Source organism: Lepidochelys olivacea (assembly GCF_965140295.1).
Source record: "Lepidochelys olivacea isolate rLepOli2 genome assembly, chromosome: 3".
In the NCBI taxonomy this organism is placed as follows: Eukaryota; Metazoa; Chordata; order Testudines; family Cheloniidae; genus Lepidochelys; species Lepidochelys olivacea.
In genome coordinates, this window is record NC_140413.1 from 7,662,276 (window position 1) to 7,677,494 (window position 15,219).

A 15,219-nucleotide genomic window follows, 5' to 3' on the forward strand; every position below is an offset into this window, starting at 1 on the left:
GCCAAATCTAGCTCTTTGTATTCACTTAAGTATTTCCACTAACACAAGCAGGGTTTGATCCATTGAAGGAAAAGCATGTTTTCGTTGAAGAGAAAGAACTATCAAATAGAGTCCCTGTTTCTGCATAACACACAGGCATCAGCAGTCTGGATTTTGATTCAGCTTGCTACAAGTTTTCACTCATGCAGAAAGAAAGGTGGCCTGTGGACCTTCAGAGGTAATCCAAGTCTGTAGAACCCCAAAACGGCAACAGTGACAGTATGCTACTGCACATGGCCAGACTTATTTCAGAGATACTGAAACACATTTCTCTTTTGGTTCATCTGAACAGTCATACTTACACACATATGTTTCCTGTAAAGTTAATGTGTGGACACCTGTGTGGTTTGCACATCACAGCCACAACAGCAATCTGTAATAAGGAGAGTTACAAAAGAAGAAAATTATAATCATAGTTATTTCTGAAATTATGAAAGATAAAAAGTATATCCTGGAATTATACAAACAGGTACATATGTGAGGGACTATTTTAAATTTTTCCACCTGAGCCTTACCCTTAACACTCTCATGCATTAACTCTTGAATGAAAAAACAGTAGTGGCAGTGACAGAGTTGACCACCACCAAATGCAACAGTAAACTAGCACTGCCATTACTAAAAGGGGTTTCCACAGTCCAGACGGACATAGCAGCAGAACATGTTCATGGCACACAAGACCACATTTACAAGCAGATGACCCATCTCAGGTTTGGTACCACAAGCATGCTGCCAAGAGACCCAGGGTGACATTAAAATCCTGATTGGGACAGTTTGGTACACTTTCAGGAGAATATGAGACTGGGAGAATGACAATAGGCATTGGGGAAAGACTTTGGAAGACAGGCACTGGAGGAAGAAAAAACAGGAAACAGACAAAAAAAAGGAAAAAAATTAATCCTCATCAGTCACAGAAAGTAATTCTGTGCATCTTTTTCTCCCATGATCTCCTACAGTTTCTCAAACAAAAATTGAGCCTCACAACACCATCTGGGGTATTAATCTCCCTTTTAACAAATCAAGAATATGAGATCTGGAGAGGTTAAGATGCAATTTTTCAAGCGTCCGCTAGTTTTGAGTGCACAACTTGAGACACCCAGGACCTGATTTTCAGAGATACTTGTCAATTATTATATGGCAACATGGAATTACCTTGATAACTGTACATTTCCAGATTTTTTTAAAACTGGGGAAGGAGGCAGGGAAGGGCAGGGAGAGTGTGTGTGGTATGACAGGAAGATTTAAAATATCCTGTTGGATGCTAGCTGTAGTTAAGTGTTAATACTTTTCAGCCTTAATTATCTTTTAAGGAAATTGTGGGTGAAGGATTAAAATCTTGTTACTGGACCATTTGCTGAACCAGCCAGCTGCAACAGTACTCAATTTTAAATAGGTCTTGTTTCCAGATTAACCTGTGGGAGTGAGACATACTAATCTAGTTAACAAATGGAAGTCACTGCACCAACCCTCTTCTTTTCGCCTTCATGAGATACTTTGAAAACCATATTCCCTTGCCATTACTATGATGCTGTAGACCAGTGTTTTTCGAAGTTTGGGTCTGTAAGGCACTGGATCGCCTTGCTCAGCACCCAGGGACCCTAGCAGCTCTGGTCAGCACTGCTGACTGTGACGTCAGAAGTCCCCATCGGCGGTGCTGCCCAGCTAAGGCAGGCTAGTGCCTACCTGTTTGATACCATGCTGCACTCCAGAAGTGGCCAGCAGCAGGTCCACCTTCTAGTCAGGGGGGGCCACAGGACTCCACAAGCTGTGCTCGCCCCAAGCACTGGCTCTGCACTCCAATTGGTCAGGAACCAGCCAATAGGAGCTGGGTGGCAGTGCCTGTGGGTGAGAGCCGCATGGAGCCAAAACTTGTGCGCCTTCAACTAGGAGCCAGACCGGCCGCTGGCCGGACCTCTGCACCTTGGCTGCGCGGATGACCAGGAGCCGCCGGAGACAAGTCCACGCCCCAATCCCCTGCCCCAGCCCTGAGCCCCTCCCACACCTCAAACCCCCCATCCCCAGCTCCGTTGGGTTGCGGGCATCCATTTTCTTCAACTGGGTCCCCAGAAAAAAAGTTTGAAAACCACTGCAGTAGACAATCTGGGAAGTTGACCACATATCTAGTACTTCATTAAAGCTTCTGGACTTTCAACATCTTTACAATATTTGACAACAATTAATCCTGGTCTGTCACTGAAAGGGTCATTTATATATAGTGCTCACCCCACTAGCAGTTCGGATAGGCTTTGCCTTCAACTTGGGTACCAGCACCTTGCGATACTGAGGTGGTACAGCAGCGATGATGTCAACCAAACGAGGCTGTGCGGAAAGCCCATACTTAGCAGACGTCTTGGTTTTCACCCTAAAATGGAAGGATATCAAATTATTTTATTCTATTCAAGTCCTTACGCCCATTGCTGTGATATCCCAGCACCTACCTACAACTCAATCCAGTAAGTGCTATGTTACTGTCTACAGTTCAGACTAACGTACACTACTTAATGAGACACACATTAAAAGAACCTAATTTAAAAGCTGATGCTAGCTATATGTGATAGCTAACTTGGCTTTATTAAGGCATAAAAAAATAACCCATGACCCGAGGCAACTGTAATTGTAAGATTTTGTATTTTTGCTATTTCTTGGCCTTTTTTTTAATTAAAGCGTGGTTTTACTCAAAAAAGTTCTGAAAATAGCACTAGAAGGCTCAAAGTTTATTGTTTCTCAGTCACTGAGAGCAAATTAGTTCAGTTTATGAGATTTTTCTCTAATTGCTACCCTGCAAACCCAGATTCCTGCTAGGTCTCTTTCCAACTTGTGCCCAGGAAAAGGTCTTTGAAGAGAAGACCAAAGCACGGCAATAGGAACCTGGGGCCAAATCCTGTTCTCAGTCTTAATACAGTTATTCTGAGTTTACAAAGGTAACAGAGAAGAATACTGTTTTAGTTAACAATTCTTTTCATTACCTGGGAGCCTGAATTTAATCCAGATCACTATCACTTGACTCCGGATACATCTACACAGCAAACAGAAGACCCATGGCAGGAAGCCTCAGAGCACAGGTCAAATGACTTGAGCTTGGGCTGTGGGGCTAAAAATAGCAGTGTAGACATTCAGGAGCCCAGCAAAAGGGGTGGGTCTCAGGGCCTGGGCTCTAGCCCAAGCCCAAACACTAATTTGCTCTCAGTGGATCATAGTGGATCACAAGCTCAATATGAGTGTTGTAAAAAAGCAAACATCATTCTGGGATGTATTAGCACGACTGTTGTAATCAAGACATAAGAAGTACTTCTTCTGCTCTACTCTCTGATTAGGCCTCAAGGAGAGTATTTTGTCCAGTTCTGGGCACCACATTTCAGGAAAGATGTTGACAAATTGGAGAAAGTCCAGAGAAGAGCAACAAAAATGATTAAAGGTCTAGAAAACATGGCCTATAAGGGAAAATTGAAAAAAATTGGGTTTGTTTAGTCTGGAGAAGACAAGACAAGAGGGGACATGATAACAGTTTTCAAGTACATAAAAGACTGTTACAAGGAAGAGGGAGAAAAATTATTCTCCTTAACCTCTGAGGACTGGACATGGGCTTAACTTGCAGCAAGGTTGGACATTAGGAAAAACTTCCTGTCAGGGTGGTTAAGCCCTGGAATAAATTGCCTACAGAGGTTGCAGAATCTCCGTCATTGGAGACTTTTAAGAGCAGGATAGGTAAACACCTGTCAGGGATGGTCTAGATAATATTTAGTCCTGCCATGAGTGAAGGAGACTGCACTAGATGACCTCTCAAGGTCACTTCCAGTCCCATGATTCTATGATCTACACTGATATTTTTAGCCCCACAATGCAAGCCCGAGTCAGTGGAGGGTTTGTTTTGTTTTTTGCTGTGTAGACGTGCCCTGTATTGCCTCAAGGTGCCACAACTACTCCTGTTCTGTATTGCCTCTGTGGGACTAACAGGTTGGACAGACTTACAATGTAAAAAATAAGAGACATGTTTATTCTTTTTCATTAGTATGACTCATGCCATGGTACAAAAGCTCTGAATGAAGCAAATGGGTATATTTTAAAGTCAGTACACAAATGCAATTATATAAGATTTGTATTCGTGAAAGAAATTCAGTTGGGATGTGAAAACTATGTACAAAAATATCTGAATAGACAATTATTCCTCCAGGCTGGGTACCTGCCCTGGGAAGCATAGAGATAAGTTACTGGCTGGCACTACTTACTTATTTAGATTCACATCTCTTCCCTGCTCATGAGCCTCAATCAGCTGTTTAATGACATCAGCTATTGTCATCATCATCAGCTCTGCATGGCTGAGGTCTCCTGAAATAAAAATGAAGTATGTTCAGGCAAAAAAACCACACATACATAGGACATATGCTAATCATTTGTGCAAATTACTAATTCAAGCTAACACTTCCTACAATTCCAGCAGTCGGCTGCTGACCCCACAGAGCTATGCCAATGCACATGATTCCTGATATACATCACTCACTTATCGAGGGAAACAACTGTCATAAGATGTTTTGTTTTATGTGTAAAACACAAACTCCATCTTCACTTCCAATGACCTCTCATTGTTGAGCAACTTGCACTAATGCCAGAAAAGACAAGAAGTAAAAAATATAACGCTGGAAGTTGAATCTAGACAAATTTAGACTAGAACTAAGGCACAAATTTTCAACAGAGAAGGTAATTAACCCCTGGAACAACTTCCCAAGGGGTGGGCTGGATTCTCCATCATTGGAAAAATTTTAATCAAGACTTTTTTTTTTTTTTTTTTTTTTTAATGAGATGCTCTAGTTCAGAGGTGGGCAAACTACGGCCCGCGAGACCATTCTGCCTGGCCCGGGAGGCTGTCCACCCTCCCCCACGCAGCAGCGTAGCTGCAGAGCCCAGCCCGGTGCTCTGTGCTGCCCGTCACAGCGCAGCTGTCTGTCCTGGTACAGCCGCGCTGCCAGCCACCAGTGCTCCAGGCAGCATGGTAAAGGGGCAGGGTTGGATCGAGGGCAGGGGAGTTCGGGGGGTGGATGGGGCAGGGGTCCCAGAGGGGCAGTCAGAAAGGAGAGGGGGGGGTTGAATGGGGTGGCAGGGGGCAGTTAGGGAGAGGGGACAGTTGGGGCAAAGGGTCTGAGGGCAGCCAGGGAAAAGGGGTGGTTGGATGGGGCAGGGGTCCCAGAGGGGCAGTCAGAAAGGAGAGGGGGGGTTGAATGGGGTGGCAGGGGGCAGTTAGGGAGAGGGGACAGTTGGGGCAAAGGGTCTGAGGGCAGCCAGGGAAAAGGGGTGGTTGGATGGGGCAGGGGTCCCAGAGGAGCAGTCAGAAAGGAGAGGGGGGGTTGAATGGGGTGGCAGGGGGCAGTTAGGGAGAGGGGACAGTTGGGGCAAAGGGTCTGAGGGCAGCCAGGGAAAAGGGGTGGTTGGATGGGGCAGGGGTCCCGGGGCGGGGTCAGTCAGGAAACGGGGGGGGGTCGGATGGGGCAGGAGTCCCGGGGGGCCATCAGGGAACAGAGGGGATTGGACGGGGCAGGGGTCGGGGGGGGGCATCAGGGGGCAAGAAGCAGGGGGGTTGGATAGGGGCCGGGCCACGCCTGGCTGTTTGGGGAGGCACCCGGCCCGCCATACCATTTCAGACACCCACCTCCCAGCAGCGCAGCCGGGCCGATGCACCGGCAGCCCCGGGAGAGCGGCGCGGGGCCGCCCCGCACGAAATGCTGCCGGGGCGGGGCGGGGCGGGCGGATGTTTGTTCACACCCCTGAGCGACAGGCGCCGCAGCGAGGGAAGGCCCCGTGTCCAGGAAAGGCCGGGGACGGGGCTACAGCGGCTGTCCCGGGCGCCCCCCCACCCCCCCATCCGCTCCGGCGGGCGGGCCCGCGCTGTGGCCCCGATCCTGCGCGCGGCTCCCCTCGGACCCCCAGCGGGCACGTGAGCTGCGGGGGCGGGAACAACCCAGCTCCCGCGCAACAGCCTCGGCGCTCGAGCCCCGGGCGGGGTGGCCACCGAGCCACCCCAAGCCCGAGGAAGAGACGCGGGCGGGGGGAGGGGCGCCGCCGTTGTTACCTTTCTTCTTCTGCTTCATGCTGGAGCCTCCCCTCGCGGCCACCAACCGCCCGCCGGGTACAGCGCCCTCCTCCCCCCGCCCCCACCGAGTTCCGCCTGGGGGCGCACTGCGCATGCTCACCCGAACGGAGCGTGCGCAGTGGCCTTCGCTGACGCAGCTGCCCTCTCTCTGCCCTTACTTCCAGGCGGACGGGGCTGCTGCTGGCTCTTTCGGGGAGGGGGGGGGGGGGTTGTAAAGGATCAACGGGGGGCAAGTCGTAGCGGCGGGGCCATCCCGCTTCTTCCCCGTGGGGGCGGGCCCACGCCGCACCATGCTGCTCCCCTGCCCAGCAGCCCCTCTGCCCCCCTACGCCCTGCTGCTCCCCTGCCCCCATCCCTCTGACCCCCTAGTGCCGCGCTGCCCAGATACCCCCTCAGACCCCTATGCCCAGTGCCCTCCCACAGACCCCTATGCCCAGTGCCCTCCCAGAGACCCCTATGCCCAGTGCCCTCCCACAGACCCCTATGCCCAGAACCCCCCCAGATCCTCTCACTGCCCAGTGCCCCCCTAGCTGAACACCCCCCACAGCCCTTCCACAACTGCACAGTGCCCTGCACCTCCACAACGGCGCAGACCCCCCCCCCGACTTCCCAGCACCCCAACACACACAGATCTCCCCATCTCCTCACTGCCCAGCACCCTCCCCCCCCCAGAGCCGATAGAGACCTACTTTCCCACGCCCTGACCCCCATCCACAGTAGCCGGCCCTGATGGGAGGTGACTGTGTCTGCCAGGCTGAGCCTGCAGCGCAGCCAGGGCAGGTCCTGGGGCAGGATAACTCCTGCCCCTTGGGAGTGATGCAATCAGCCAGGCTGGAGCAGGAGCAGAGCCTGCCCAGGCCAGGCTCCCTCAGGACCCACATGCCTGGCAGGACCCAGCTCAGCCCTCCAACACTGTTCCCTATTTTCAACAATTCCTTTGCATTTGATCCAGCAATGAGGATTGCCTTTTGCTGCATTTGTCTTGCCTGTGAATCCAGCCCTTAGTGTCCCATGTTCATGTCAATGATTGTGTGTAGAAGCTGATTCACAAATATTCAGTAAGTGTATTATATTGTGTCATCTTACATCCTTCCCAAGGGCAAAAATCTTCTGTAACAATGAAGGCTTGGGCTTATGAGCAGTGGCTGCAGAACTTTTGGATGCACAAGTCCACATTTCTGCGTCTGTGTGCAAAACTCACCAAAATAAAAGCTGCACTGACAATGGAGAAGCACTATGGGGACCTGCAACACCAGATTATTAGTCAATCAGTGGTTTCTCTCCTAAACCAAGGTGGAATGGATTTCTTTAATTTAAGTAGTCACAACATATTGCTAAAGATCATTTTATGCTCAATGCCCAGTTAACACCTCTGCAGTCACAGGTGATGCCAGTCAGCTCAGTCTTCTTGGGGAACCAGGGCACAGTATCCAGCCTATCTGACTCATGAAAGGTCACCCGCCCACTTGAACCAAAACTGATCAGAGAAAAAACTTGCACAGAGCAGTGAATGGCGGTGTGAGACACACCTAGACCCCTCGTGACAAGAGTGACAAGATTAAGGCAACTCCCCTATCCTCATCTGCATGAAAGATGGAACAGAGCCATGTCCATCAGCATACCGAATGGAGAATAAAGGCCACTCTCCGTCTGCATGAAAGATAGGAAAAGGAGACATCTCATTGGCATACATTAGTATGGCATCTCATTGGCATACATTCGACTAATGTTTTGTGACGACCCAGCGTTTCCAGAAGAAGTCTCAGAGAATTACATGTTAAGTGTATGTTATTACCAGCACCTTTCATGTACACATGGCATTCAGTGTGTCTTCATTTTACAAATACAACCCCTTCTCCATTTGTTTACAAAGATCCCAGGTATGAATACATTCAGGGAAGATTTCTGCAAAGAGTACAGCATAAATATGAAATCGAGACATGATGCTGATATTGTTCTGGCTCTAAGTAACATTTCTAAAGCACAAGAAAATCAACAAAGACGTTATGCTAAAAGAGACTTCTAAATATGGGGAAATAACATTTGATGTTAGGGACTGTGTTCTGTTACTGAATGCTAGAAAGAGAACAAGAAAAGGAAGAATGCTGCAACCTACCTTTCGGGGACCATACAAAATTACTACTGTTGAGGGTAAGAGAGTGAAATTATAAACCATCTCAGGGAAACTGTTAGGAACCATGTACAGCATCACACACTTAAAACCATTTAAAGAGACACCAACACTAGCTGCTGAAAGCACATCAGAGGAAAACATCGGAACTGAAATTGCAGTTGGTGACACTGAACCAGAAACACCCTCAGAAGAGATTAGAAAAGTGGATGGGACTGTATCTCACAAGTCTCATGACAGCACAGTGAAAAACATAGAGGTCACAGCAATGGAAGAAGAGGAGTATATAGGGCAAGATGTCTCAAGCAATGATACAAGTGATGCTGATGACAATTCTGATGACATGCTTATGGAGGAGGTGGAAGACAAGCAATGGATTCTGAAAGGTAATTGGGTACCGCACCTTTCTTAAACAGATCTTTAACATCGTTCCATTTATGAAGCATATTAAAGGTTTTCATGTATAAAGTGGCAGCATTCACAGTAGTAAAACCAAGAAAAAGGAAACTGTATTACCATGCATGTAATGTGTATTACTTATTTTTTCTAGTCAAATTTGTAATGACCGGCAAACACACAGAGAGACTGGAGGCCAAAGTGAGAAAAATCAAATTGTATTGCTCTTCATTTCATTGCCTGAAACCAAGAAGCTGGATAAGTGATGAGGTACATTTAAGTACCACTAAACATGTACGGTAACAGGACTGATTCATCAAATAATATTTAAATTGTGCCTTTTCTTTCATCATGTGTTGTAGGTTATTGATGCATATTTGAGCTGTGTGGTCTAGAAAGCAGATAGAAAGGTAGGCTACTTACTGTGATGGTACATGAAAGTATACATTGTATCAATAAGTAGACAATCACGTGAATATGTGGTCCAACATATTTAAGTCCAAATACCCTTGAAATATCAGCAGTTGCTGCATTTCAATCAGAATTGCAACATTTCAGTGTATTTACTGCTGCCAAACATTTACTGAAATGTATTTGGAGGTGCATATCAGACATACAATACTTGACTAATTGAGGGCCACATTAGTTTTGCTGTACAGTTCAGTGGGTCCATTAGTTAAACACAAGTATGCAAACAGCTTAGTCAGTTTTTACGTTAAGTAAGACAGAGCACATTGATTACAAATCTTTTTGTTTTTACATGACTCTCTTACATATCTGATTTGTAACACTAAGGATCCCTTGATCTACATTTCATGGTTTGCTTCACTGGAAACTATAATTACATTTCTAATTTATTTTAAAATGAATACAGAGTGAAATTCTCCAAAACGATATATTATTGCTTCCTTACCACACACCAGGTCATTGGGTTCTTGCGGTAAGATGTTTTGTATTTTACTTCTGGATTATGGGCAATAAATGTGGTATTATATAAGAGATTTGTAACACAGCTGGGTAGCAGTGATATAATTTCCCGTGTTGCGGGTTTTCAGTGAGTTCAGTGCATGCAAAGGAAAGTGGAATGTGAATGTAAAAAATAAAATGCTACTGTGAAGTTATGTTGTTAATGTCACTTGGAAGAATATGGTCTGTAATGAATTGATCAATGATTTCACAATATTCTGTTCTCTTGTGTGTTGTGAGACATTACAAATGAGAATATGTTAATGGAATGATTTTTGGTAAATCATTATAAAATTGTTGAAATCATCACATTACCAATATAATTTGTACATATATTTACACTTACAGATAGATAGCCTTGATTGGGGAAAAAAAGGAATTGTTAATAATTGACCCCTTGTGTGATGAGATGAGATCTGAAAGAACATACCTGAGGAATTGGAGGTGTTTTATTAGATACTTACTTTTACAGTGTACATGAACTGTTACTGTGAAAAAAATTTCCAGGGAATATAACAATAGTGAGACTAATATCTTCCTGTAGCTACAAATAAAAATTGAAACAGCATGTACTTGTACTGAATATGCTTAGTAACGGACTTTGAGTGAACTTGTGTGATTTGAGTCTGGGTAACAACTTCATAGAATGTGGACACAAAACAGTAGCATGTTGCATGATTGAGAAAGTGTTATTATCAACATGGGGCACAGCAAATCAGGTGATACATTGTGTAAGAGTGAGACAATAATATGAAAGCAAGTGTGTGTGTGTGTGTGTATGAGCAATAAGTCATTGCAATCATTAATTAAATTTAGAGAGAATTGACTTGTATCTATGTCCAGAAACCGGAGGGGGGGAAAAGGGAAAGAAGAGCTCATTTATACAGTCCGCTAATGTACTGTAAAAATTTCTGATACTTCATCAAACAATTAACTAGCAAATCCTCATCTGATTGGAAGAGTAAAATTGTTCAGCATACCAGACAAAGTGATGGCTACAACTGCGGACCACTCGTCTTAAAGGTATTGAATACCAAATTGCCATTATCATTTGTTATTTATGTGTAATTATCTGGGGTGAAAGTAAATACCAGAGATTACCGGTGTGCACTGCACCGGTGTCCTTGCCAAGGTGTGTGGACTGGGCTCTGTGCCCCCAGAAAGGGTGGGGTCTCCGGCGGTAGGTGCGGGGCTAGCGGGCCAGATTCCCCCAGCCATCCCTTCCTGACACCTGCTGCTGCAGTGGCCAGGAGCACCAGGCCCTTGTAAATCACCAGAACGCAGGGCAGCTGCCCCTTTTGCTCCCCCACTGTCGGCGACCCTGCCAGTAGCATCCAATAGCGCTGCCGGACACTATGGCAGGGCCGCTGATGCAGGGCAGGGGGCTAAAGGGGGCAGTGATGTTAAAGCACTGAAAAAGCAGCACTGTAACGTCAGCTGTGTACAGCCAGTACCAGGGGCTGGTTCTTACCGGTATGCTGGACCGGCCCCCTTTCACCTCTGGTAATTATGAGGGTTTTTTTCTAAATAGAAGTGTTGTTAGTTTAGAGAAACGTATTTGCAGCAGAAAGACATCTGTACGGTAGAAACAAAACAAGAGGCTAATACTGCGTTTAGAAGACAAATAGCAATTGCTCTAATGAAGGAGTCAGGTAATAACTTTCTCCCATGTACTATGAACCCATTAGGCACATGTGAAGATAACAGGAAGAGTGGAATTATGTCACGTAACAGACAGTTATCTTAATACTGCTAAAGTGGGATATCTCACAGGTTTGGTTCTGTAAAGGTGACTATGCATCAATAAAAGTGGCAAAGAGTCCTGTGGCATCTTATAGACTCACAGACGTATTGGAGCATAAGCTTTCGTGGGTGAATACCCACTTGGTCGGATGCATGCATGCAAGCTTATGCTCCAATACATCTGTTAGTCTTTAAGGTGCCACAGGACTTTTTGCCGCTTTTACAGATCCAGACTAACACGGCGACCCCTCTGATACTATGCATCAATAATGTCTTTAAGTACCAAAACATTTGAATGGGGTGAATGGTTGCTATTGATAGACCAGTTAAATGAAATTGGTATTTTTATATACAGCTGTAGTAAAGTAAAAATTTGAGAAAATATGACTGACAAAAAAGAAAAAAATATGTTCAAACTAGTGACTGGATTAAAATATTGACATTAATAAATCAAGATTTGCATTTTCAGTGTTGGTCGTAACGTAATCAGCATGTCATACCACTATATTTATTTTTCAGAAAGCGTGGAGGACTACTGCATCTACTGCAACCTTGTCAGTTGTGAAAAGGAAAGTGAGGAGTGCACAATGGTATCAGAAACAAATGCCATAAACTGCCTAAGGATCGGGATTCTTGTAAAAATTCCACATCAGTAACATTTTCACCATGCTGATAGGCATATTTTAGGTAATGCTGACATGTAGAAGGAATAGCATGAGTGAATGCAAAGTATGTGTAACATTATAACTTCTGTGATTTCATTTTCTCAATGGTTACTTATCAAAGGTCTAGTGTGATTCATGCAAGAGGTGGGCATATATGCCCTGCATTCCAGAAGGAACTAATCAAGAAAACCTGGCTGATGAGAAGAAAGAATACAAGTGCAAAAAGTGTGCATAGTTCACTTCTTGACCAAAAAATAACATGTTTAAATGATTGTTGTTCAAAACATCATGGAACAAAAGAAAACTCTTATTTATATACCAGATTATAATAATAAAGGTTTTTTAATTTGAAAAAAATATTCTCTGTATTTGTGTCCCAACTAGTTGCAAAAGTGGAGGGTTACTGTTTGTGCTGCTACATTGGACCACCCCACCAGACGACTGAGACAAGCAGCTCCTGCCGTAAAGCAATGCCATCTCCGACCGCACCGTCGTAAAAGGCAATTCCCTCTCAACACACTATGGCATAGCAATGCCGGGCTTAAGGCGCATGCATAGCAGTTACTGCCACTCCGGCTCCTTACACAGGCAAACCAGCCATTCTAGTTATGGCTGATCGCTGTCCTGGAGAAGCATGGTGTGGCCCACCTAGAACATCCCCACTAACACACTGGGGGCTGCAGGATCTCGTCTAGAACCCCACAGTGCAGGCCTTCCAGAACATCGCCGCTACCATGCAGGCAGCTGGGGGCTACAGCATCTCATCGACAACCCACAGTGCAGGCCTTCCAGAATAACCCCACTAGAACGCAAGCTGGTGGGGCGGAAAACATCTAAACTAGAACCCACAGTGTGGGCCTTCCAGAACATCCTCGCTAGTACTCAGGCCGATGGGGTGGCAAGCACCTAAACTAGAACCCACAGTGCAGGCCTTCTAGAACATCCCCTCTAGCACATGGACTTCTGGGGGCATCTCATCTAGAAACCACACTGCAGCCCTTCTAGAACATCCCAGCTTGCACGCAGGCTGGTGGGGCTGCAAGCGTCTAATCTAGAACCTACAGTGCAGTCTTTCTAGAACATCATAGCTAGAACACAGCAGCTGTACAACAGCATCTAATCTAGAACCCCTAATGTAGCCCTTTTGGAAATTCCCAGTTAGAACATAGAGCAGCTGGGCAACATCATCTAACCTAGAACTGGTAGGGTGGATTTTCTAGAACAAAGATCCAGCTGGGCTAGAAAATGTAATATAGAATCCCCCACAGCACCCTTCTAGAACTGGGGGTTACAACCCTCAGGGGTTGCAAGGTTATTACATGGGGGTTGTGAGCTTTCAGCTCCCATGAAAGGCAGAGCTGACAGCCTGAGCCCCTCCACACTAGCTTCACCCCCAACCCCATTCCACCTCCAAAGAAAGGTTGCCAAAATAGAAGTTTGCCCAGGGCACCGTTTTCCCCAAGGCCAACTCTGGGACTGAAACAACATTAGCGGGCTTGATTATTCAATAGCTGAAGAGCTGCATTAAATTGCAGACTAATCAGAACACTGAGATCGGCCAAAAACCCCCTAATTTATAATTTAACAGTCAGATATGCAGGCAGGGACAGGGCGGAGGGCTGTAGTCACCCCAAAGTTTACCTTAGCCGCCCCTCTCAGCGCAAAGGTCAAATGTTATGTAGAAGGAAGGGTGGCGTGGTATGGCATTGCCACCCTTACTTCTTCAGTTCTGTGCTGCTGCTGGTGGCAATATCTTCAGAGGTACCGCCGTCCTCCAGCTGCCCAGCTCTGAAGGCAGAGCCTGCTGTCAGCAGCGGCACAGAAGTAAGGGTGCCAATGGGGCACTAAGTCTGCTGTGAAAAGTGATATTTGTACATTTGTTAATATCACATTTCCCCCATTGCCTCCCTTACTTCTCAGCTGCTGCTGGCCACTGCTTTCAGAGCTGGGGGGCTGTGAAAAGTGATATTAACAAACATACAGATATCACTTTTCACAGCCTCCCAGCTAGCTAGCGAGTCTGCTGGAAGTCTGCACTAGAAAGTCTGCTCTGAAAAGTGATATTAACCAACATACAAATACAGCAGTAGCACAGAAGTAAGGTTTGTAGTGGAGAGCGAAGTCTGCTGTGAAAAGTGACATTGACTAGGGAGGTGGTGGAATCTCCTTCCTTAGAAGTTTTTGCGGTCAGGCTTGACAAAGCCCTGGCTGGGATGATTTAGTTGGGGATTGGTCCTGCTTTGAGCAGGGGGTTGGACTCGATGACCTCCTGAGGTCTCTTTCCACCCTGATATTCTATGACTAAGTTTCTTCTCTCTCTCTCTCTCTCTCACACACACACACACCCCCTATTTTAAAAATTAGCTTTTCTGCTTATAACAATAATTCAATAAAAATGTGTTTTAGTCTTAATTTTAAAACGGTGAGAAAGGGTAAATCCGTTTTAAACAATAGGGTTATACATTTAGCGTTTAAAATAGTGTTAAATATAAAAAATGTGTTTCTAATTCATAAGGGGGTGTCACACTCAGAGGCGTGCTGGGCGAAAGGGGTCGCCAGCACACAACAATTGAGAACCCTAGGGGTCTCGAACATTTTAACGAACATATAGAGAGCAGCTAAAAACTACAGCATCTCAGTGGAAATTCTCCAGCCTCGAGACCCCAACCTCTCACAATACACTCTTTGGTGGGGACGCTGCTGCCCCACAAGTTTGATAACACTGGGGAGCACATACAGGCTCTGCATCACCCACTGGGGTCAGAGGAAGCTTCTTTGGTCTGGACCCCCAACCCTTCTAAGGGTATGTCTACACTACGAAATTAGGTCGAATTTATAGAAGTCATTTTTTTAGAAATCGGTTTTATATATTCGAGTGTGTGTGTCCCCACAGAAAATGCTCTAAGTGCATTAACTCGGCGGAGTGCTTCCACAGTACTGAGGCTAGCGTCAACTTCCGGAGTGCTGCACTGTGGGTAGCTATCCCACAGTTCCCGCAGTCTCCGCTGCCCATTGGAATTCTGGGTTGAGATCCCAATGCCTGATGGGGCTAAAACATTGTCGCGGGTGGTTCTGGGTACATATCGTCAGGCCCCCATTCCTTCCCTTCCTCCGTGAAAGCAAGGGCAGACAATCATTTCGCCCCTTTTTTCCTGAGTTACCTGTGCAGACGCCATACCACGGCAAGCATGGAGCCCGCT

At 46.2% G+C, this 15,219-nt stretch overlaps 2 protein-coding genes across 2 annotated transcripts in view; one reads left to right on the top strand and one right to left on the bottom strand.

Moving 5' to 3' along the window:
* ELP3 (elongator acetyltransferase complex subunit 3) overlaps positions 1 to 6,214 on the bottom strand; it is a 140,646-nt gene extending 134,432 nt beyond the window's left edge. The window contains exons 1-4 of the mRNA XM_084624972.1: positions 6,098 to 6,214; positions 4,263 to 4,362; positions 2,260 to 2,398; positions 342 to 412 (exon numbers count right to left, since the gene is read on the bottom strand). Coding sequence (XP_084481098.1) covers positions 342 to 412; positions 2,260 to 2,398; positions 4,263 to 4,362; positions 6,098 to 6,212 — 425 coding nt within the window. The 5' untranslated portion in view covers positions 6,213 to 6,214. The remainder of the gene's footprint in view (positions 1 to 341; positions 413 to 2,259; positions 2,399 to 4,262; positions 4,363 to 6,097) is intronic.
* Positions 6,215 to 7,383: 1,169 nt separating this feature from the next.
* On the top strand, positions 7,384 to 10,489 carry LOC311518948 (uncharacterized protein). The gene is made up of 2 exons (XM_084625030.1): positions 7,384 to 8,635; positions 8,800 to 10,489. The coding sequence occupies exons 1-2, from the start codon at positions 8,317 to 8,319 to the stop codon at positions 8,946 to 8,948; spliced, it is 468 nt and encodes a 155-aa protein (XP_084481156.1). The 5' UTR covers positions 7,384 to 8,316; the 3' UTR covers positions 8,949 to 10,489.
* The last annotated feature ends 4,730 nt before the right edge of the window (positions 10,490 to 15,219 follow it).